At 38.9% G+C, this 26,016-nt stretch overlaps 1 protein-coding gene across 5 annotated transcripts in view; it reads left to right on the forward strand.

The window, feature by feature from the left end:
* siz (Brefeldin-resistant Arf-GEF family protein schizo) overlaps positions 1–26,016 on the forward strand; it is a 47,990-nt gene that overhangs the window by 12,942 nt on the left and 9,032 nt on the right. For 2 of the 5 annotated variants that reach the window (XM_018539709.1, XM_018539710.1), the window contains exon 1: positions 24,797–25,209. The exons of 2 other annotated variants lie outside the window; for them this stretch is intronic. In XM_018539709.1, the coding sequence (XP_018395211.1) occupies positions 25,007–25,209 (203 nt within the window). In that variant the 5' untranslated portion in view covers positions 24,797–25,006. Of the gene's footprint in view, positions 1–2,385; positions 2,456–24,796; positions 25,210–26,016 lie in introns of those variants that run through there. One more of the 5 variants, XM_018539711.1, reaches the window with a different exon arrangement.

Consider the following 26,016-nt stretch of genomic DNA (forward strand, 5'->3'; position numbering starts at 1 on the left):
AGAGAGAGAGAGAGAGAGAGAGAGAGAGAGAGAGAGAGAGAGAGAGAGAGAGAGTATCGTCACGTACACTAACCACGCCTATCGCTGGCGAGTACTCTGTAATTTATGATGCGTCAAACTCGGGGACTATTGACACGGAATAGTAGCATGATACACGAAACTAAGAGACAAGTGTGATAAATCACCAGATTCTCTGCCGGCTATTGCCGTCGTATTACGCGTCGGCGTCTGGTTTATTGTTATAACACGCCAGTGTTATTCTGCAGCACGGGAGATACTTACACGCGCGTATCATTTATACAATAGATCCGCATAGAACTAAGGCGTTGAAAGATTTCTATCTGCAAGTTGAGCAAAGTTGTTGAATAGAACGCGTAGAACTTCTTGCAGTTTCATTAACATACTGTAAAATCGATATTTTCTCATGTGATCTACTTCGTTCCGCTATAATAACATTGTAAGAGATTTATATCGACCACTCAACATCCATGTGGTCTATTACATAAAAATATTGCACAAGTGCTGTTATTGTTGACATCAAGCAGGCCGACAAAAATTTTGCATAATTTAATATACCTATCTGTTTTGTTATTAAAATTTAATTTATAAAAAGTTTATTTACCTATCATACAAATGAAAGAAGGCTATACTCAGTCAAAACAAGTCTTAAAAAACCAGCTGAAGTGATTTTCTATATATCACTTTTATATACGAGTAGGTATAAATAAATTTGTTATAATAATTTATATATATAATATAAAAACACTCGGCATCAATGATAATTTAAATTGTTTACCAATTAAATTCGTGATGTTACGTACTCCAACCTTCAATATAGAAACTGTGTTTTCCTGAGTGTGTTCCAAGATCGACAAATAATCGACGCGCAGTTTGTTTGAACTGGAAACTGAAAAATTTACATAAAAAATAGACATCAAGACTCGCAAAATCACATACGGATTTCTTCACTCATTTGTGTTGAATATTTCATAGTCGATTTTCACTTAATATCGTTTATTAGTCACTCGTTTTTCATCTTTTATGTTACTCGAAAATTGTTATTTCTTTGCTTATAAACCAACTTTAGTATAGTCAAACAAATTTTTTTAGGCTTTTGATATTTTACTTCATGTTATCTCTACTTTTCGTTTACGTCAGCTTATACATTTCACGGTGCCGCACTTACCTCTGCGACTAACAATTCATTTGCTTTTATTCAACGTGGACAGAAATTATTGTAGTTGCACTAAAAATGACGCGGTTGCTTTTGAATTTGAGAATTGCACGTGCAGGGTTGAAACGGACGAGGGAGAAAAAGGTCGTGAGAAGGGTAGAGTGTCCTCTGCGTAGCGACGTTGTAATTACGCGAGTACTTTAATATCTTTGGTCACGCAAATGTCGAGGATTGTCGATCTCTTTCTTTCCTTTTTTTTTTTCCTTCATGGAAATACAGCGGACAAAATTCTCAAATTCGCGTCGCTCTGCAAAGCGAATACGCGCGCGTGATGCGGATGAGGTATACGTTTTCATCTCTGCGATCTGCGTTTTCTCGTGTCTCGGTCGCTTTTCGATCCTGTCGATCGTAGCTTTTCACGTACGTACGGTACATTGAAGGTAAAGGATTCATCGAAGCTATGTGCTTTTCCGATTCTCGCTTTTGTGCTCGATGAACACCGTGATTGGTCTTACAATTCGCCCCCGATAGGATCGTCTAGCTGGCAATTAATGCGCCCGGGAGCCTTTCAGGGGTGAACAAACACAACGTGCGCCCGTCGTGAGGGGGCGCGGAGAGAAGGTCTATATACCGTTTTCATCTCGTGCAGAGGAGGCGTAGCTCTCTCGTACACGAAAGAGAGCAATAGAGCGACGCGGACGTCGTCGGCGTCGCGACGCGAGAAAGATCGCGAGCGTGTAAGGGGGAGAGAGAAAGGGAGGAAAGAGGAAGAAGGCTAGGTGAGAGAGGATTCGTGGGGACAAAGGGACGTCGTCGTGACGGCGCAGACTCGGCGAACGCCGGGCGTCCCGACGCCTTCTCGTGTCTCTTTTATATCGCGTCTCCGCCAGTACATCTCTAACGATTCACGTCGCACTTTCCCCATTCACGCGCACCGCGGAAAAACGTCGCCCGGCGACGCGTCTCCACCCCTCTGCCCTTCACCCTCTCTCCTCTTCCTCCTCTCTCCCTTGCTCCTTCCGTTTCTCCAAAGACGAAATTCTCATCGATCCTCTCTCTCGGTCGTCTGATTGCTTCGTGAGCGCGCGCGAATGTTCATACGGGTTTATATACACGGCTGCACATGCGACACGCGCGTGCCTACCGTCATACCCCGTATACGTGTGTGACATAACGAGTGCAACGACTGTGCGTCATAATCCCTTCCACGGCACGATAGACTTCGATCTCGCGATCGAAAGTTGCCCCGACGCTTCCGAGCGATAGCGTGTATCGCCACAGGTATAGATATACTCACGACAGTTTATAACATAATATTAATAATCCGCTCTCTCAACGGTTATTTATGAGCCCTCCCTTAATCTCTGATGTTTTCGCCATTCATTACTGTCGCTCACCGAGCGATTTATTTACGCTTGATTTTCCGCGAGCTATGCGTATGCTGATATTAATCGCGCGTTAGCGATACGCATATCTGGGAAAATAAATTGCCGTTCAGGCTGCTGTGAGCGCACCCTCGTCGCCCACGCACGCACGCACGCACGCATCGCGGGAGCGCGCCGTGCGGCTAGAGAACCTGGAGTCGCAGCTGCAGATTTGCACGGTAACGTCTCGGAGCGGGTTTGTGAATGGTGGTGCGACCTTGCGGTTGGAATGTAAAGTGCTGAACCGGCGGTGGATCGTGCAACTTACGGATAAAACCGCGGTACGCGCGAACCGACCCCGCCACGTGCACCGTGTTGCAATTATATGCGGCGTGCATGTAACACGGTGACCTTATTTCGCAAATGACAATCTTGCATTTTTCAGACGTTATATCGCCTTTCCCGTAAAGACACCGTTGGCGACGAACCAAGGCTCGGTCGCGTTTTCCTTCGTGGTGGCGCCCGAGAAACGCCAGCGTGTTAAATTAGTAAACGTCCCTGGCGACCGGACGCGTGTATCTATGCCTGGACATTTATATACAAAGACTTTATTTGTTTAACGGTATATGATAACGAAGTTGAACTGATGTGAGAATGAATTCAAATTAAATAAGAGAATTCCTATACATTCGGTCAAAACAGAGAGCCTAACTACACTTAAATATTTCTATGTGAATTTATACACACGTCTGATTCTGTAAACCGCGCGTCGAAATCTTTTTTGGTCTTAGAACGCAATCGTGAGAAGAATCAGAATAGTATTATAATATCACTTTCATCAAATTGACAAGTAATTTAATAATTTTTGGTGCTAATATAAGTATCTCTATCAAAGTAATAATAATCGGATATCAATAAGAAATATATCAAATCTGCAAATGATTTTATTGTTGAAAAAATTTATTTATTTATATGTATCATTATTAATCCCAAATGCCTTTTTAAGTATTGTAATTTAAAAGTAATCTTTGAATACAATTCAATTTTAGTATTGTGATAAAAGAAAGCACTTGAGATTAATAATAAAGTTTGTGTAAGTGTCCGGATATATCTAGATACATACATGGAACGTTTACTTTATCGCATCGCCTCGTCCGCTCTGATACTCGCTTCCGATCGCTCGACATTTGCGACATTCGAGGTAGAATTAATCTTGATTGCTTTTTTTCCATTTCGTAAAAAGGCCATCCGCGGAAGAGCATCATATAGATGATTTGCTACACACGTTGCCAAGTGAGCTTCGACAGAGGTTTTATCGCGGATTATGACGGACGCGTCAGCAATATGAAGCGTTAAAATCACCGTCGATATACACCGCAGAGTTTTGCATGAGATTCTCGGTCTGCACAAGTGGGCGTTTTACAAAGAGATAGCCGTACTTTCTACGCGTTTCCATGAGAAACGCGTATATTCCATTTGATGGATGCTCATTAAAATTATATATACTTTTTTTCTCTCGAGTTCGCTTATTACGCGCGCGTATCTTAAGGTGGATTACATTATAGTTTAACGACATTATTTACTCCTACGCGTTAACGAGCACGTGGGTAAGATCAGCAGCACCGAGGGAACGGCCGATCAAGGCGAGCCTCTACGTGGGTCGAACGTGAACCACAAATGGTCACGCGACCATTTACCGTCGCCATATTGCCAAATTGTCTGTGCATCCGCTGGTGTTTCTGTCACTCGACTCATTTATCACGCATTAATTTGCGTGAACCTCTCCAAGGCGATCAACGTTGCACGTTGCAGACGTATCCCGTCTCGCTCTCTGCGGCTTAAAATAAATATTGAAAAAAGATTGGTTTAAATATAGAACCGAACGACGAGGTTCTCTCGCGCCGCTTGCCGGAAGAAAAATTCCGAGCTCGAGGAAATAAAATCAACCATAATTCAATCGAACTACTGCTCGTTTTAACGAAATCTAAGTGACAAATCTTTCGTAAGTGCCTCTCTCTATGGAACTGCGCGCCGAGTGAAACTTGAGTCCGTGCCAGTTCTCCGAGGTTCCAGCACGGCTGGATAAAATAATTGGATTTGTCGTGAAAAAGGGCCGTTGTCAATAAGTACCTACCTTTGGATTTTCCGGAATATGGCGCGCGTGTCTGCGCATTTTCGTTACTCGCGATAGAAACAGCTCTTTGATATTCCGACGATTCGCTCTTGAATTTAAGCTTGGAAATATCACCGAGAAGAAATACTCGAACGCAATGAATCTGAATTTTCTGTCTTATCGGAAAAAAATAATACAAGTGAGAATCAGACCTTCGTTTTCTGCATCGTGATTGGACTTAAGCCGATGATAATGTAAAAATTGTATTTTTTTTAGCTACGCTTAATTTATTAAACTCATAGTTTTGTAGCAAGTACTTTTCAAGTACAAAACTGTCAATTTAAGTAATTAATCGTAGCTAGAAAAAAAAAACAATTTTTACATTATTATCAAGTTAAGTGTAGTTAAGGTCTGGTTTTTCGTTATCTAATTAACCTTATTCAACTTGATAATAATGTAAAAAATGTGATTTTCTAGCTATGATTAATTAATAAGCTAACAGTTTTGTAGTGATGACTACAAAACTGATACAAGTTATTCGTCACAAAAAGTATAATAATTAATCATAGATAGAAAAATACAATTTTTACATTACTATCACAGATATCAGGTCTAACCACAAGTTAATCAGAAAATAAAAGAACCGAGCTCAAAGGACGATGGTCTCGGCAACCGGCGTTGTTTCGGTTACTGTGCTATTGATTTTTGCTGTTTGTTTCGTCGACCCCTACGCACCCTACGGTTCCACCCTTCTGAATCATTCACCATTACCTCCGATTGGCGGCAACCCTCCTTAATAGCAACCCGGCGCGGCGGTCTCACGTGTCTCATTCCGTTTGCTAATTTCGATCGAAATGACTCATCTAATTAACGACAGCCGTAGACGTTTGCCATTTATCGCATCTGGAATTTCTCGATTTGACAAAACTTGGCGGGTGTACCCGCGTCAATGCGCGATCATGGGCCGATCACCCCGAATCCTGAATTTCTAGAATGACAGAAATTCACGGGAATAAATCAGCCTGATGGGTGTTTACCCGTGACTGGCCAAACGTACGCAGAATATTTAACGTTAAAATTTTCGCTTCAGCGTGCGAAATAGAACGCGCGCACGTTGAGAGGCGAGAAAATTTATTGCCGTTGGGATTCGCATTGCGTTATATGTTGATGTTCCCTTCTTCCTTTGTTTTGACGTTTTTTTTTTTTTTTGCATCGCTTACATTCGCGCACGAGTTAAGATATCGGATATTCGAGGCGCTTTATGGGTGCAAAGCTTTCGGAACATATCGATCGGTTTGGACTTTATGGCTTCGACGAGGAGGAGGATATACACCCCCATGTGGTCGCCATACGTCACGCACATTGTCACGGTATACGCACTCATGATATGGTGTTGTTGGTATACCTACATGAAGATCTATTGTTGATTTCCCCGCTCTGTTGCCGCTGTAGAATGGCCGATAACGGTTCGGTTTAGAGAGATAAAAATTAAATGTAGTCATGATTTGGGAAAAGTATCGTTCCGGAATCTTCGCTTATGCGCGATAACGACTCGGATTCTCTCCGCTGAACAGTGGGAGGAAACCTGTGGGCGTAATCGACTGAAAACGTTGCGCTTATCGTTATCAACTGCGCTTGTAGTGTACCATAATCTAAGTTTCCATTTTCTGAAAATTTTAATAATATATGTAGTCATGAAAGGAATGTTTACTCGTAAATAGCGTTGATATCTCGATCTCTTTTTCTGCCATGTTTGACGTAAAAGACCCTGCACTAATCATATGGAGAAAGTGGTTTCAGTCTCATTGTTCGAAATTGTGATATTTTGTAGCTTATGAAATGCTGATCAAAAATCTCTATAAATACAATTATCAAAAATTCAAATTTTACTGTAGTTAGCATCGTTTGAAAGTTGCTGTTCTGTATTTAATCAGTTTGAAAAATATCTTCGTTTGCAGTATACAATTCGTTCTTTTAACTGTATAAGTATTTCTACACTGAAAGAAAAGATTAGCCAAATTATGGTACAGCATCGTCTGCAGCAGCCAAATTTTTTTCTTTCAGTGTACAGTTAAACACATATACATCATAATCGTGTCTATTATTGAGTAAAAAGAAGACATAATTATATTGTAGATTCAATCAAAGTAATAACTTTCAAATAATGTTACAAAAAAATGTCAATTTCAATTTGACTGAAAACATTTTTTTCATATGATTAATGTGACTATAAAAGAAAATTAAGATTGTGATCTTATTGATAATAAGAGTATTCTCTCTCTCTCTCTCTGTATGTCGCTATAAATTGCGCTATATAGTATGCCAAAATCTAAATTTCCATTTTCTGAGAATATTAAAAATAGATGTATTAATAAAGAAATGTACATCCGTAAATAGTATTCATATATCGGTATCATATCATATCACACTTTGTTTTCAACATGAAATGTGGAGGAAAAAGATTAAGATCGTTGACAATAACTAAATTCCGTGTTATCAGTTCTATAGATACGGTATTATTTCCATTTCATTTTATTGATTTTTTATTTGAGTTTGTATAAACGATCGGTCGAAAAACCCATTCGGTCGACACGTCTCCTTTACGTATGCGATTGTATCGTAACGAGAGATAAGATAATGATATGCAACTTCGCTTCGCAATGTGTCTATTGTTCACAAGTTTCACGACCATTGCTGTGTAATACGCGCAAACGTTTGGCACTTTTCGGCCGTATGTGCTTAACGTTTTGATATAATCGATGTGTTTTCTAGAAAATGTGTGTTTTAGGAGGGCTCGTCGCTACAGGTACAGACTTTTACATATTTAGCATTCCAGTACGTTTAGATACGCGCGAGTGAATGTGAAATGTGAAGTGAAAGCAAAATTGGCAGCCATATTGAACTTTTAATTAGTAAATATATCGTATGTATAATCCTGGAATATATTATACATTATTGCAGATTGCTATTCAATTCTGTTCATAAAGATTACATAAATGTTTCATTAATGTCATATTGGCATTATAATTATAAGGCGGATTCGCTCAAGATATTGAAGTTTTCATGTCAAGTTCGCGCAAATTTAGTTACGGTAGAAAGTTTCACATGATTAGCTTAATAATTAGAAGTTATCATAACGAGCGTGTTGTTGACGTTATCTTTATATTTCTGCGAAATTATCTATTTGCCATTCTAATTGCTGAGAATTAGCATCAGTGGGCGTAATTGCTCGAAAGTTACGTACAAGTACGTCGACGTTTTCGCCGATCGTGAATTCAAGTTGGTCGAAGAGTTTATTGGTTAAAAAAAAAAAAAAAAAAAAAAATAACGTAAGAATAGATCCTCGATGCAATACTGTTAACGGATGTTGCGTATCTCGTGATGTTATCGATGTGCAACGATTCCGGGGCGGAGATCCTCGCGGCGGCGATCGGCTTAAGCGCGCCTTAAGACACAACTATAAGTAACTGCATCGGTGAATGGTACGCTCGGACTAGGTCAGCCCATAACTATCGCACTATTATAGACAAGGTCGTTCCTCCCTACCTTCCATTTGCCTGTTTCTCGAATGTACGGCAGTGCGTCGTAATGTCGCATTATTATATATAGTTTGATGAAGCGGCAAAAAAACCTAGGAAGAAAAAAAAAAAGTGAAACAACCCGCCTGGAGGAACCTCGCGCTTTCGAAAAATCGCCGTCTCGTAACTGCACAAATATATTACCGTATGAACAGTCGCGATGTTAAAACGGTCCACGTCAAATGATACTGGAATTACTGGAAATACCGGATTATTTTATACGTGTCAGAGCGAACATTACGCGGGCCGATCGAAAAATCGTCGACTTCTTGACACTCCGTATCGAAAATCGATTTATTCCAGAAAACAAGAATCGATTACATTATCGGTAAAAAGCTCTGCATCAGACACTTGTGAGGATTGATCGCCAATAGATATCTAAATCAAGTAATATTCAATTTTTTCAAGTTTTATCTTGGTTAAGAGAATTTCAAGTTTATCTTGAGAATTCACGTTAGTTCATGAAGAGACTCGTAAATTTAATGTTAGAGTAATTACACGTAATTCGATCAAGCTACCGAAGCACGATACACTTCATAAACGACATTACGCGTATTTAAAGGACTTCCGAGCGTAGTAACGAGAGATATTAAACGCCATGGGAATCGCTCTTTATACCCGGGCTCATCGTAACCGCCATTGTGCCTGTAGGAAGTGCATAATATAGTAGCAGAAAGTGAGACAGTCCGCTTCCTGAAAAAGCGATAGCGATACTGCTTGTAATCCACCGAGAACAATGGTCGTGGCAAATCGCGGGTCGGAAGATCTTACGGCTTTTTCGTCGTGTTACGCGTACAGGCGTACGTTTCCCGTGTTCAATTTTTCAGATGTAAAACAACAGAGTCTTACGGTATATCTCGGCAGATACAACATCGAGCGCGTCTACGTGGATAGATATGAATATAATCTGTCTGTTAATGCTGATCTGCAAGCGCGCTGCATCTGAATACGTTCATGGTCCGCGAGTTAAGTGGACCATGTAAAAAAAAAAAAACGCAAGGTATATAGCAGTACAAAACGCACTTGAGAAAATCTTGTTACCCTAATAAGATGCTTTTTCTCGATATTTATGCTGAACGTCAGCGTGGGTTTACATCGCATTTACATAACTGTATTTTTCATTATCATATACCTATATTAATCATTTAATTATAAGTAGAAATTGATCGATGTAAGAATAAATTATAATAAAAGTAATAATTGGTGCTTGATGATATTCGTATAGAAATTTTTGTATTACATTTTTCAGTTTTCTAATTTACGCGCCGAAATTCAATTTATCGAACTTGAAACGCAAAGCTGAAATATCTTATTTGATAATTGCGTGATCATAACTTTATTATTGATAAAGTAAGCATTTTGGAAACTTATTACATTATAATAAAAACGTAATTATAATTTTCGATTGAGGAATAATTCAAAGTCTACGAAATCAAACTCGCATATAATTTGACAGATTATTATTATTATTATTATTTAATTGCTTCGCGGTGTAACGATGCGCATACAACAGTAGTGAGTGGTCTATTTCGATATCAAAAGAGAAAATAACGAGCGAGTCGGCTGGAAAGAGCTAAAAGCGTCGTTGACTTGGAGCCAGCTTTGAGAATATTTTCATCAGACAGAAGCATGCGAAGGCGATAAGCACCACTTTTCTTGGTTCGATGCTTCGAGAATAATTATATGTTTAACATAATTGATATTGACATTTTCATGATGTGCACAGAAAATAAAAAAAATTGAAACCTCCGTTTATGATCCTGATAACACTTTTACACGTCGTAAACAGACGGTGATATTAGAAGAAAGTTGATAATTTACTCCATTCAATCTTGTGTTTAATGAGAAAAATAATAAAAATTACGCGGTCTCTAACATCCTGGATGTGGTTAGTTGAGCGAATAAAATCAATAAACAAAAAAGTCGGAAGAAATTTGTGTTATCATAACTTTCACCTATTCGAACGGGTTTTGTGTGATTCGTAAATATTTCTTTCATCAAGTGACAAGACGATAATATATTAGATTTTTTCCACCTTTGAATAGAGTCATTTGATTTTTCATCTTTAATGGAAAAACTCTAATACTACATTATTACCCCCGTCACTTGGTAAATCATTGGAATCCTTTTCTCTTAGCCAGTATAATTTAAGATTATATACCATAGGTATGTAAGTTTAAGAAACTTTAATTTTTTAATCGACAAATATCGTTTTTCAAGTTACACGTTTATATTTGGTAATTTAACGAAGAGATTTCAGTTGTTTGAATTTTATAATTCTCCTGCATTCTTATGGAAAGATATTTTTTGGAGAATTCGCATTTTTAAACTGGAGGTAAAATGGATCCTAGAGACACACAGTGTGTGATCCGTACAAAGATATAATGTGTAGGGTCCTGCCTTTGGGCCGATAAATTTCTTCGCTACCGTGGACGAGCCAGTTGCTTTAGGCGAATGAAGTATTTCTGCTTCTAGTCGGCTTCGTACGTACCAGTAGTCGACCTCGATTTCCATCCATCTATACCGGTACTTGAACTTCCTACGTTTATTTGATCGCGCACCGCAAAGGAAATTGATTATCTACACTGTGGGGCTGCGAATGAATATATCAAAACCGTTTTTGCGATTTGATTAATAACGCCTTATTTTCACAGTTTGTATACGCACTTTGTATGCGAACCAAGATTGAATGCACCGGAATACTGTCTTGAGTGTAGATAACCTCTGGCACATGAATCACGCGTACGTGACGGATTACTTTTATAAACGAATCGTTACGATTACTTGTTTATTTCCTCTATCTGGACCTTGGACGGCCTATAAAACTTTCGAGCTTTTACATCGTCGTTCTTATGATAAAAGTAAAGAGTAAAAAGTAAATTTGAGATATTGCTGACTAGCGAAGTTTCTACGTCTAAATCATCGGTAATGCATAGAAAATCTGAGAGATATACGTTAAAGTGGCAGGTGTTAAAATTTCTTTGGGTCGTTTGCGAACGCATTAAAACGTACGAGTTACGACGTACGATATTTACGCACATCACGATCACGAAGTCGCAGACGAAAACTGATTCTCGCTGGACCGGTTAAGTACTCCTCGTATTAAGCCGCTTGTCCCGAGAGTCCAGAGTGGCGCGAGATCGACAGTAGTGAGGGAGAGGATTGCTTCGGTGAGAGTAGTTTGCTGCGCCATAGTCCTAAATACTGATTTCGTGCGGCAAGTTCACTGGCAGAGAGCAACCCGCAAATTTACGATCATTAAACCTGAGAAATTATCTCCTTATCTCGACGCATCTCAATTTATGGCAATGACTTTGTTTGCCATAATTTAATGTGCGTCGTTCAATTAATCCTACCCTACATTGTTGTGTCAATTGCGAGACTTGTTTGGGTTTGTTTACACTCCGCGGTTATCTTCGATAACAATTGTACCGAGAAGATTTGCGGGAATAAAGAGACGACAGAAAAATTATTTTCAGAGATTTGGATTAGATGCGAATGTACGAGAAGAGCCAGTTTGTGGCCGAACAAACGAAATTCTAATAATTATATTAAAATTAAATTAACAACTTTTATATTTAAATTTAATTATAGTATAGCTGTATTAATATAATTAATTTGATTACGATTAATTATATGTAATTGCTAAGAGAGATGTCGAATGATTTATTTTAATTATTAGTATAGGTATACTTTAATAGATAAAACGTGATAAGCACTGCGGGACTTTCAATGAACCATCTTGTGTACATTCCCAGGTTTTTTTCTTCACGCTTCTTCACAATAATGGATGCACCGCATCGCGTCGGTGTGTGCATTTTAATCCTCTCGTTACCGTTTCAACGCAGTGCATATTAACGTTTCGAGCAAGTTACCCGAGCATAAATGCAATTCAGACACGGCCGTATCCTGCTGGTCGCGCCGGCAACCAACGCGAGCGTGTGCTTACCCGTCATGTTGAAGACACTCCGCTTTAAAGCGAAAGTCGAACGCGATCTCTTTCCTTCCCGGTGTGTCTCTCCTTACCTTCGTCCCGACCTTCCTCGATCCTTCTTCGTATGCACGCTGACCCGTCTTTGCTTCTCCATTTTCCGGAATATCGCCGATATCGTCTCTCTTTTCTATCTCCCTCTCTTTTCCTCTCTCTCTCTCTCTCTATCTCTCTCCCTCTCTGTCTTTCTCTCTCCTTCTTGTGTAATGACAGACCGTCTCCGCCTGGTACGAGCTAATCGGTACTCGTTATATAAAGCGACGACCGCGCGACACTGTGTCAAGAATTATTTGCTTCGGAAGCAGACAGCAATAAGTTCAAATCATCGACATAGAAGGGGAGAAGAGAGAAAAGAGCAAGATGAGTCATTTTTAAGATTTAAAAAGAGACGGGAAGTGTTACTAAAAACAATCATAATTGCTTGCATTCTATATGAATATATTATATAATATAGTGAATTTATATTTCAAAATATTTATTATATTTATCAAAAAATATATATTGTATATTACAATTTTATATATAATATATATATATATAATTTGTTTTCAAAACAGAAGGAAGGTAAAAATCAAAATTTTAAAAATAAAAAATTTTTTAAACTCTGATTAAATTATTATAATAATATATTCGATTATTTATTCTGTTTTAAAAATGTAATTATTTTCTCGTTTCTGAGTTTTTTCACAAATTTAAGTGAGAATAAATTTTTAAACTTTTTGCACTCTTTTGTTTTGCAGACATGGAAAGTTCTGTGCGAAATCGAGTAGGTATATCTCGAAACGTGACATAAACCATTCCGCACTTACCAAAACGTTTCTTAATGTTTTAACATGAGCGACGTGCGTCGAAACGATCTGTTTATGATACAATGTTGAAGAAATGATGATTATGTCGTTTCTTTGAATCGCACGAAAGAGAGTTTGGCTGAAGATTATATTGAGGCAAAGATACACTTAATTTTTTATTACTGATTTCGTAATAGTCTTAATATCGTCATAATTTCATAAGGAATATAACATCGTGTGAAATTTTTATTGTATTAGATTCAGCAGTTATAAAAAATATGAATAAGAGAGAAAGAGTCGCGTTATAAAAAAATATTGAACCGATAAATAGAATTTTAAAGAATTATAAAAAATCATGAATAGAGTTTATATAAAAGTAGTTAATTATCACAAAATAATTAAAAAATGTAAGATTTTCTCATACCGTTACGAAATTCTTACCTCATGTTAGATTATAAAAATCCTTGTAGTGATAGATAAAATCACTATCGATATCGAGCGTCAATATTTTCTCGTTTACATAAATGATTTATACGGACGCGTGGTGTGTTATAAAAGAAATTAATCTGTTCTATAACATAAACTTCGTAACATTGTAAATATTTGCGTAAATATGTATATTACGAAGAATCGATAAATATTTGTTGGTTTTGTTATTTTTGTGTAAAAATAACGTCGCACGGATTTATATTATATTATTATATTGTATATCTAAAACCGCGCTAACCGAAAAAATATTTTATCTTCCATCAATTTTTAATGAACGAAAATTCTGCGGTAAAAGATACGCGGAAGTGAGAAGTTGCTATCGGTATTTTCGTCCAATAACATCTCCACGATATCTACGTCGGAACAATTATGGGAGAGTGAACGACGTTGCACGAGTGTTGCAGTGAAACTGCAGATATCTGTCTGGATCGAGCAGTCAAAGTAGCGAATTCCGGTCGCGCGAGTAATCTATAATTTCCGTTGCTTACATCGAAGGAATTTTTATCTGTTGCATAATTAAAGGAGTCGTTTCTTCCTCTGCTCTTTGGAACCACAACAAGTGGTTCCTCTCGTTACACACGTGGCGGATGGAGCCAATCGATGACAATAGGCAAATCGTAATTGAATAGCATTGAAACGCGATCACGAATCGAAGCGTAACGTTAGTAACAATGAGTGAAAGTTCCTCGATTGGCCATCTCGAGAAAGCTAATGAGAAAACGTCGCTGTGTTTTACAAGTCGAAATATCGGGTCGCGCGATAGGAGTAAAATCTATCGAAAGCTGTAATTCGACTTGCAACGATATCAATCAAAATAAAATTGAACTCGAGACAAGTTTCAGAGGTAACGGTCCAATTAATGTGAAAAATATTAACTCGAATACGTGTATTTTTTTTTTTATTCTTGCCGAGAAGAGAAAGAGATACCAGTAGATAAAAATGTAATTATTCGTCTGGGTTTTTTTGTTTTTGGTACAAGCCAAGTTTCATTCTCAAATTTCTCCGAAATAAAAGCTGGAATCCGCGGTTCCCCTTGTTGCTAAATTATACATTTTTTTAACAAATTTCCATTTTTACCTCACTTTTGCTCAAATTTTAATTTTTCATCGAATAAAGGTTTTAATATTTAAATGAAAAGGCCTGGATATTGCAGATAGAGGAAGTAAAAGTACAATTGCAGACAGAGGATTAAATTGCTAATTACGGATTCCGACATTTAATCCCGCGTCCCAGGATCCTATTTTCAGGCCGAAGGTCTCTCCCGTTCGTCGCCAGATTTCGCCGTGCAAGAATTTCATCCGTCAGTTTTGTGGTCAAACAGAATCGCAAACGACACGCGGAGCGTACATCGTCTGGGTTTCTAGTCGCGATCGTTCGTGAGGAACGGACCCGTCATCGTCGTCGTCGTCGTCGTCGTCGTCACGTCACGTTGCGTTGCGTCTATCGACGACTGCGAGGCCGAGCGCGAGGTGGGGTATCTCACCACTCGACGGTTTCGACGTGAACATCCAGCTCGCCGTCGACTGGCTGGCTGGCTCAGTCAAGCTGAAACCGCGAAGGATCGCGATAGAGCGAGGCGAGCGAGCGAGCGGGCGCGTGCCTCTCGCGAACGTTTCACCGTTTCTCCGTCGCCGCTCGTTCGTCGTCGATCGCGCCGCGGGAGAGGAAAGGATTCTACATCGTGTGCGGTTATCTGTCAAATCCGGCCGTGATACTCGAGGACGACAAGTGACGACAAGTGAGCGACTCGCGGATCCTCCCTCGCGATAACGCGCGTATTAATGATACTCCGGAGATACGGGGAACGTGTTTTCGCGAGTGATACGATATAAGACGTGCGCGATAAATGATTCGATAGCGGCGTGGTAGAATAACAACGGGACGAATCTCTGTAATTCCGCCCATCGCGATGCTCCCGTCGCAGTCTCTAACCAGGCGGAACTTGCTTCCGGGATATATGATGTCAGTGGAATAAACGAAAGACGTGTACGCCGTGTGCGTCTTATCGGCAGTTACCATATCGGTGCGCGTTAAAAAGCGCGCTGAATCATCGCGCGGTAAAATTGACGGTGTGCCGCGGTGCGATTGGCTCCTGCGCGATATTGGCAAGGTGTTGTGCCGAGTTACACAACCGAATGTACGATAACGACGAGGAGGAAAAAAAAATTATAGCCGCACACCGCGGCGGCAACAGCCTGATGCGCCTTCAGTCGCGAAAGTCGCGCACTGACCGTGATCTCGGTATTTAAAGAAGGTCATCGAATCAATGAGACAAAGATCAAAGGATCGAGAAGCATCTATTAAGTCGCTCTGCTCCCTTCCCCGCGTTATACATGCGGAAAATCACGACGGTGGGGGGAGCAGGCAGTTACTTGTCTTTCAGTCGGTCGCTACGGCTTTCACGACGGTATTTACACTCGACTGCATTCTGAAAATCGCACGCTGTCGACTACGCGACGATGAAAAAGGGGAAAGAAGTTTCGTTTAAAACATCGATTAAGAATACTAGATAGGAAAGCTATAAGGCCGTGAGAACAATATAAACGGGGAAAGAGTTTTACGCTCATTTAATACAATCTTTTGTTGCTAAGAAATAATCACGAATAATGATGAGGACGTCAAAGTTATATAAGACGGATAAAAGAGAATGAATATCCGTAGCTTATTGTCAATCTTTCTTCAAATTTTCGCAAGATCTAAATACAAGACAGATTTTTATTCTTTTATAAAATATATGTGTATATATTGAAGAAATAGCTATCTTGGGTTAAATCTAAATGTTGATTTAAAATTAATATCTTCTCAATAATATAGGAATATATTTAAATACTTTTCTTGTACACAGAAATCTGAAGATTTTATACAAAGTTCAATAGTAAGCCAATGTAACTAAAATTTTATAGTAATATTAAACAGGAGAAATCAGGATACGTTTTTAAGAATGTAATTAAAAATTTTCTTTATACCAGTACACATTAAATATGTATACCTTAAATTGAAATTGCAAGAAGAAAATAAAAGCAAGAGAAATTAAGTGAAAATAAAATGTTTCAGGAGCTTGACTTTAAATAAATATGTTGAGGATCTCAGATAATATGAAATATGTATTTAACATGTTAAAAATATCAGATTTTGTTAATTAAATGTGGAACGATAATGAGCCACAAATATCACATAATCTATAATATAAAAGGTGATAGCTAATAGCGAAAGTTATTTTCTTCATTGAGACCAATAAAATACGGGATGAAAAAGTGAAAATACTGAAACAACAATCTCTCAGGAATTTGTCTGTCTATTCGATACATATATTTATATCAAGATAAAGCAATTTATATAAATGGCTACGTTTACACCGTGCATTTAGGCCGCGGCCTAAACAATAGATGTCCTTGTTTATCCTGTAGGTTAAACAAAGACACTTATCGTATAGGTCGCGGACTAAGCGCACGGTGTAAACGTATCTCGTCATGTCTCCGGGTTTTTTTTGTTCTTGAAAAAAATGCGAGCTACTCTCCATTAACAGTTCCAACTTTTCAAAGTATCGCGGATGTGGCAGTAGGCGAGACGACGAAAGCGCCAGTAAAATCAAGAAGCTGTCGACGATACCTTCGTCGCGGCGGCCACCGTATATATTATACGGGCCGTCAATATAACGCTACGATAATGATACGTATTAAATTCACGCCGTGTGCGTCACGAAACGGCGCCTGTCGCCGACGTCGCACCGCGCCGTTTCGGCATTGAAAGCAATTTGGGCAGTAACCCATTTGGGTGCGTGTGCGCGAGTGTGCGACTGCACGCGTGCAATGTACGTGACGTTCCTCGGCGGTTGTCCGTTTGAATCAATCGCGAGTACAGCGACATGCATATACACGACGCCGTCAGACAACAACGCGTTAATGGAAAAGTGTCCGCGCGTTTCATTATTGACTAGTAGAGGTACAATGCGTGGGAGCATAATACAGAAATAGATTCAATTTAGCTTGGCGATAGAAGATCTTGACTTACTAACTAGCGCGTACGTAATTGGACTTTTCACGTATCTGCATTCGAAAAAGTAACGGGGTTTGTTCAGAGTAATTTTCACTGTGTTGGTATATTAATACGTTAATAGAGTTGTACATAATTCGTATTTGGCGGTTTAAATTCTTCTCAAGATGATTAATTTATGTATTAAAAGACAGTATCATTTCTTATTTCTTGTAGAAATTCCGCTTGATTTTCTTATCCCCCGATAAAGCGATTATAGAGAAAATGAGGGAATCAGTACGCAATTGTGTCGAAAGTGTCGAACGATTTGTAATGGCGAACACGTCGTTTCATCGGATATACGATTGTCTGCGCATTAAGTTATAATGGGACGTTAATGATGATTATAAATGGAGAATAACGTCATTAAATATTTATATTCTTACGTTCGTCACGCATTAAAGTCTTCCTTCGAGCCCTTTACCCAAAATTGGGACATTCTGTCTGTTCCATAGCATTGACACAAAAAAATACTTTACCCGATTAACACGCCGAAGTGTCTCACTTTGGTGATTGTAATTCGAGAATTATTCATCCGCGACGCGGAGCTATAAACCTTCCTTCTAACGTCGCTGCAAGCAAAACGATTGTCCGACATAATCGCTGATAGGTAATACATCGCTTGCGCGTGGAGGAGATACACAGGTTTAAAATGATATCGGTTTCCAAGCTGCGGATACATTGGCATTGTATATCGTCAGGAGGAACTGCGGCTAGCGTGACGTACGAATGCGATAACTATGTTAACAGCATCTCTCGTGCACACGCATCGAACACGTGGGGGGCCCAGGTACGTAGTGCGAATAGTATTGCCGGTATACCGTTAATACCATTCGCGCGATATCTAGTCGCTCAGGAGAGCGCACACGAGCACGCGGAATCGCCGCGTGTGTGGGAGCGCGGAGTGACGCCATTTCCCGACCGTCCCGTAGCCCCCCCCCAGTGAGAACAAAACTCTCGGGGGGTACAATGATATCGGGATAATCGGAGCCCGGCGCCGCGCCATTTCGGCCATGCCGTCCTACGCAAGCGAGGTTTGCCAACTGCGCTCGAAAAAACCGCTGGAAACTTTTATACGGCCAGAAGAAGCACGATGTACACTCACCTTCCATAGCATATCTCACACTTTCGGCTACAAATCTCGCTCATTTCGAGAGCTGCTTGTTTTTACCGAGCAGGCCGCCACAAAAATCTAAAATGTATATTATTTCCAATTCTACATAGAGAAAATGCAATTAAAACTGTTAAAATTTCTTTTTCATGATTTGAGAACGATAAATAATTTATACTAAAAAATTTAATAGTTTTTTAAAAATAGCTTTTTCCAAATTGACTATTTTTTTCATCATACAGATGCACTATTATATACATTTGATCTTAGATGATATCGATAAAACATTAAATAATTTCGATAATATCTTAAAATTCTACGTACACTGTATGTGTGCAGAAAATGTGTATAGAATGAAGGAGTTAATTATCTTAATTAACATAAATTAAATGGTTTTAACAAACCCATCATCGGTAGAATCACATCTGTATACGGATTTTAGTGTCGACTCCGAAAGATAAAATGTCGAAAATAATGACGTTTCTCGTTAGCGTTTCTCGTTACTTTATTTATTCATATAAGCAATCCTGTGTTCTGATCTTAATATCAGTAATACATAGTATATTATAATTATAACAAACATTCCGGAATTAATTTTTGCGATTTAATCGTGTTAATTAAGTTCGATATTTAACAACTTGCATTATTAAATTACCAGGTGAAGTTCGGCGAATCGCAAACCTGGTTCTCACAACACCCGTATATCTCTTGAATCGTGAGGAAAAGTCTTTTCAGAAATCGATAGCCCGTTCACTATCCGTTTTATTATTCACTCGAACGTCTTAGCACATTTTCCCAAGGGTATCCGATCCACACGGTTTCCTCTGGATTCCGAAGATAAATTTAGGTATCCTTTCGACGATACCAAATGAAAACCGTGCGACCGTGTATTTCCTACGTTGCATTTTACGGACCGTTATCCAGAACCGGACATTTTCGCCCGCGTTTAGTCAACCGAGGACTCGCACACGTATGTGTGTATAGGAAAATAAAATTTGCCGACTACACATTCGCATGCGAAGGGACACGGGAAAAAGCTTTTCCGGCGAGTATATGTTCGAAAATCGAGGGAGAGAAACTCTCTCTCGTTGATTGACACACCACATGGTGTCAAATTTTCATTCAATTTTAGACGAGTACTCTGAAAGTACGGACAAAAATACACTACGTATAGCAAGGCTTTTATTAAAAATTTAATATACGTTAAGACTTTTTGAGACGAGATCGCAGCTTTACCTTTATGTCACGAAAATTCTTTCTCGCGTAATATCCTCGAGTTCGAATAACTTGAGTTTAAGAACTGCGAAAGTAATATCGAGAGAACATTTCTGACACCTCAAAATCTTTGACTTGTACATTCAATTTTAAGTATTACTTAATATTGAAAAAAAAAATCCTATCGCGCGTATTTCCCTGCAATTCGCATGTTATGAATTTCCTTATGAATTCTCGCACGTTTTGAATTCGAGGTTAATGCATTTATAAAAACGCATAATTGCGGAGTGAGAGACGCGGGAGATATTTTGTATTCCATTATATACATAACACTTTGTTCGCTAATATCGAACAAATCTCACACTACACGCCAGTTAGAAATCCGCTCGTGGCTTCCACGTAACGCGCGCATCGGTACTCCCGCTATTCTTCATTACACATCGGCTCTCGGGTATATATATACCCTCACCGTGTCATTAGGGAACGAGAAAAGCGGATAATAAAGGAATGTGGAAAAAGAATCGCGCGCGGCTTTCTTGACGTTGCGTGCGCGCAACTTATTATCCTATCGTGTGTACTCGATAGTATGCCGACGTGAACTTATTATTAGAGTGTGACGTTTCACCGAAGCAAACCTGAACGCGCCGTTACTAGGGCTCGCCGTTACAACTGTTAAAATTGAGAAAAATGAACGCTCTTATAGAAACTCCGACATTCCGTCGAGCGGAGTGCCACTTTTGGAACTCGGCAAATAATAAAGAAGAGAGAAAGAAAGAAGAAGAGTCCTTTCCGTTCGTCGAAGTCGCTTTCGCGCGCGCGGCTTACTCTCGATTCTTCTTTCCCCGCGGCGAACTCGCTCGCGGGTTCTGCTTCCCGCAGAAATCGCTTGTAACCTTTGCCACTTGCAATTCGTGCGCCTAGACCAGTCCCACAGTCGCCCGCGTCTAGCCGCCGAGAGTACGCTCGACCGGAGCTTTCTCCCGATCGCTAACTTTTACTTTTGCCACAGGCAAATTGAGGATCTCGACGTGTCCGTGCTCTCGTATACGTAGGCCGTTTGTGCATAACGCTGTGCCGCGAGGACTTTAGTATCCGATTCCGCGGAGAGAAGATGAGGTCGGACCCGCGTGTGAATTCGACGTTTGGCTCTTCGCTGACGTTCCAGATAATTGTGTCGATCAGAGCGCCGATGGAATTCACGGAAGATCGAATGTTGACGCGGTTTTGTTAAAAGCAATTTGATCGAGGCGTCTTCATGAATACACCTGTGAATATTGCGGCCGTGTGAAGTGAAAATACTACACTTAAATCATCTTTTTTTGTTACTTTAATCGTTTCTACGTGAGAAACTCTATGTGTTATTGTTGAAGGATCTTATAATTGTGACGTAAAAATCGGAGCGATCTTTTAATCTCGCGAGATGTGTGTGTGTGTGTGTGTGTGTGTGAAGGGATTAAATTCATATAATAACAATATTCAATTTAAGTTTTTCATCATTTCTTTACATCCTCATTGCTTCTACTCAGTAATGACGTTAATTTAACTGAAAAAATTGTTTTGAGCTTGACTCGAATTTTGTTTATCACTTATTAAATGCACTAATATATAAACGTTGCTTATTTACTTCGAACTAACAACAGAAATTATTGCGATTTACATTTTGACTATATACAAGTTAAATATAACAAAATGTTTTATATTTTACTGAAGGGATTTATATCGCTTCTATAATATCCAACAGTAGTACATTATCACGCCAAATCCAAGAAATAAGCTCATTTATTTATTTTTTCTAGAATATGATAGCATTTTGGCACACAATTAATCGTATTTTTCGAACTACTCTATATTATTATACTATATAAAAAAATTGCAAATAGAGTCGAATCTAGATTTAGTACAAAATTTTATACAGACTGGACGGCGGGGGCCGTTTTTGAAAAAAACATACTTGAGTACATAACCGCAGATATTCTCATGTCGATGTCGCGTGAAGCGTACTTCGCTTGCGTGTTCTTCATATTAGATCGGAGGAAAAAAAAAAACAACAGCCCGCACAGACGATGTGAAATTAAAACTGGAACACACGCGCTCGTTGAAACTGTCGCTGTATTGACGCGAAATCCCTATCACGTTGACATTAACATACGTGAAAGTACAGCCGGTACGCGGATATACCTGTTGTGCGTTATTATTTTTCTATTTACAGTTCAGCTGGTGGTACGAGCGCGCGTATCCAAAGAGGGATAAATCTGTCGTCAACGCGTTGAGATACAAGCGTTCAATTAAAATCGCGCGAGAAATGCGGAGACGACTGTATTTCGCCTCTTGTTTTTTCTCTGCTCGATATTCTGCATTTTGTTGTGTGTTTTTCATTAATTTGTCAAAGGTCGTGATTAACAGACAACATGAGAATTCGAACGTTTGCGAGATGGTGTAATTTTTTTGAACATTTTTTAGACAGGTCTTAATTTCGTAAAATTTTGTATACGAAACTAATATATATTATTTTCAATACAGCACAGACTGTATTCAAATATACATCAATTATTTGTTTCAAGAATTCATATATCCGCAAATTTAAAATTGTTCAGTCAAGATTATTAAATTAAAATAAATTTGATTTGTTTATTATATAAAGCCGTTTCTCTTCGACAGAAAATAAATTTGTTCACATAACGAGATTTCTTAAAAAATTTATAACATGTACATTTTATGATGATTATTATCAAGAAAATATTTTTTATTAAAAATAGCCGTTACAAAAGAAAAAAAGTAAACTGAACCTATAATCACTTTTCTTAGCGGTATGATATTTTTCTGTGTTTAAATAAAGCCAGGGACGTCTCTCGTGAGTCGTTTTTATCACCGTATCGACTAAATCGAAAATTTTATTCCGCGGAACATATATATATATATATATATATATATAGGCGTCAAGGATTAACTCGGATCAATCGACGCAAGCGTGATTGAGATCGCGATTGGAAATCGTTTGTGCGCCATAAATCGATCGGGCTTCTTTCCAGCCGCGCGTTAAAGTGGATCTCTCCCTCATGGGTGCAACGACCTTTCGTCCCGTCTCGGTGTAGCTCTCCTCTTTTTAACGTAGATTCAGAAATATATATCAGTACACCCGACGATCGCGCACGGCCAGAGTGAATTGACCTGTATTTCCGAGCGGTAGCAGCATCGAGACGAGCGTAACAATGTATACGCGCGCAGCCGTTGAAATCGCCGTCGGTGGGAGGCCGCCGCCCCACCTTTCATTCGACTTTGACAGTTCCATTATGGTATCGAAGCTAACGGCAAACAGAACGGGTGTAGTTGACGATTGTGAATCAACGTGCTCGCCGGTCCGTCAAGGTATTTTTATTGTTTCCCCCCCACCCCCTTTTCTATTTCATACCAAAGCGATCGCTCGATGTGGAAAACGGACACTTCGTCGTTCGTTTCCTACAGTGTCACAGGTGTGAAATTGAATCGCGATAAATGTGAAAAGTGCATTCTTCGTGGCGTCGATCTCGTGTGAATGGAAATCTGAATTGATTCGATTGGGTGCATTTCAACGAGCATTCAACGTGATGGCCTCCTTGGATCAATTCGGCGGTCGCATCCGGTGAAGTTCCGCCATTGTCGTCGTTGAATTAATTTGATCAATTTCGTCGCGTTTGTCTACTGGCAACCCCACACAGGGAGGTCCCAGAGCAAGTTTTCGTTGTATAAAAGAGAGCAAAGTGGATCGCGTTAACGAGCTGCGCGACGAGTATGCACCGCACGGAGTTTCGGAGAGTCGCGTTGTAAAGGACTTATATATTTTGCCGTATGTCACACACAGTTAAAGACATTTCACGTGCGGTCTCGTTTGCACGCAGAATTTCTGTGTTCATTATTATTCGCCGTCTTTGACTTTTTCGTACGTGCGTCCCCGATACGAACCACCTAAAAGACGAACAGCAAACGGTATCCACCGGAGCGTACACGTCAATTGCATTGGTCATAAATTAATTACGCGTTTTAATACAGTGGCAATTTGTCTCGATTTTACAAACTTTATTCAGTCGAATTCGATTTCAATATTAACGTCAAATAAGTATTATTATTTACGACACACAATCAATCATACGTACAATTCATAAAAAAAATTCTACTATTTAATCACGTAATAGAAACGACATTTCAAATAAAAATTATAAAAATTTAAATAAAATTTAATCGAAAAGTTTGCAATTAAAAAAAAATCTTTTAAAGCTTTTTGACCGCTAAGAACAAGATTTGTTGGACTAACTTGATTTCACCCTTATTTTTCTATATTTTTTATTTTCTAATACATGTAGCCGAGGCTTCAAGTGTATAAAAATATGAAAAATATATAAACATACTTTCATCAAAGAGAGATCATTGATAAATATATCATACGTTGATATCGTACTGTGATATACTTAATGTTACGCATATTAATCACATATCGTTAGAAAGTTTTAACGATTACTCGTGAATCAACCGGAAAAGGCGGACGAGTGAAAACGACACTATTGATCGCTCTGCCGAGAGTAGCTCAGTAATAGTTAACCCAATTACTTAGTGTTAAATGCGCAATGAAGCTCAAATGAAATTCAAGGTGGTCTCCGTGCTTGGAAACCAAATTTAGATTTCAAGAATTATTACCTATTAATAAGGATCGATCCGATGCGTTTTGATTAATTATTAATTTATTGACCTAAATTTCTACGATTATGAAGACGTAATTGAATGAACAACTGAAGAGATGATTTTAACTCATCATTTAACAGTTGTCTGCTATCTAAAACTACAGTTCTCTGATTCATTTCACGTAACAAGATATAATAATTTCGAGTAAACAGGATATTACGTTGACACTGAAAATCTTTTCCTTAATTTGTGCCACAACCAACCGAGATATAACGGGTTTCTGCTTTAATCGGATTTATAGGTTCGTCGGATACCGAGCGTATCTTTTTTAACGTGATTACTCTTCTTCCGCCAGTTAACCAAAGAATACTGTGGTAATTCGCGAATGTTATTTACGAATTGAATTAAAACGTAAGCTGTGCAAAGAACGCGACGATGAGCTCGAATCGCAGCGGGACTCATATCCCGGCACGGTGAACACTTTTGTGACGAACAGTGATGATCACATATACGATGATCGAGCCACGCAGTGACAGGGTGACGGTTTGCTCACCTAAGACTCAGCACCACTGTTATCAAGTGATACGAACCACCAGAGTGCACCAAAGTTCGCGAAGCTCGAAGATGGTGACCGTTCAGGAAAGGGTCGTCAGGTCGCGTCTTCAGTTGGGTTACTCCACGCCGACGTCATTCATCAATCGGTATCTATCTATTATTTCTATTTCACCAAAATCTAACGACCTGTCAAATTCGATGACGGACGACCGTTATCAATCTATACCATTTATAATTGACATGTATCGAACATATTTCATCATTCCGTCAAAACTTTTATATCTGTATCACAAAACACTATTAGTAAAGGTATCATTGGAAAAACTAATTTCCGAATCGTCTTAAACGCGTTAATATTCTTTTAAACGTAACTCTATTTTTGTTAATATAGATGTAAGATGTTTTAAGAACAACTTTTTCACTGTTATATCTATATTTAGACACTATAGTGCCAAATTTAACCTTATAATTTATGTATAAGTCATCACTATTTCTACTCAAACACACACACACACACACCGTTATTTTACCATATATTGTAAAATTTAGCCATTGTTTTGGGATAAAATAACGATATATTAAGTAAGAACAATGGCAACGTAATTTAGGTTAAATTTGACATTATAGATTCAACAGTGTCGTGATTATAGTTTATCATTTATGTCTTTTGATATTTTTCTTTAATTTCTCTGTATACTTAATGAAATCTGCAGATTTGTGTAATTCGCTAAGTGTATCGTAAATCTGTACAGAAAATTTGTTACAAACAGAAGGAAATAGATAAATTGTATTGAAGAAAAGGAAACTGCTAACATCCTATCGGCGCTATCTCGACGAGATTCGCACGAATGTAATTATCATACTGGAGGAAACGTAATCTCTCTAAAGCGGCATCATCTCCTCGCCTCTTCCTCTCTAACACATAGACGCGGGCTATCGCAAACACTCACACG

This window comes from Cyphomyrmex costatus, unplaced genomic scaffold, assembly GCF_001594065.2.
Source record: "Cyphomyrmex costatus isolate MS0001 unplaced genomic scaffold, Ccosl1.0 scaffold219, whole genome shotgun sequence".
Taxonomy (NCBI): domain Eukaryota; kingdom Metazoa; phylum Arthropoda; class Insecta; order Hymenoptera; family Formicidae; genus Cyphomyrmex; species Cyphomyrmex costatus.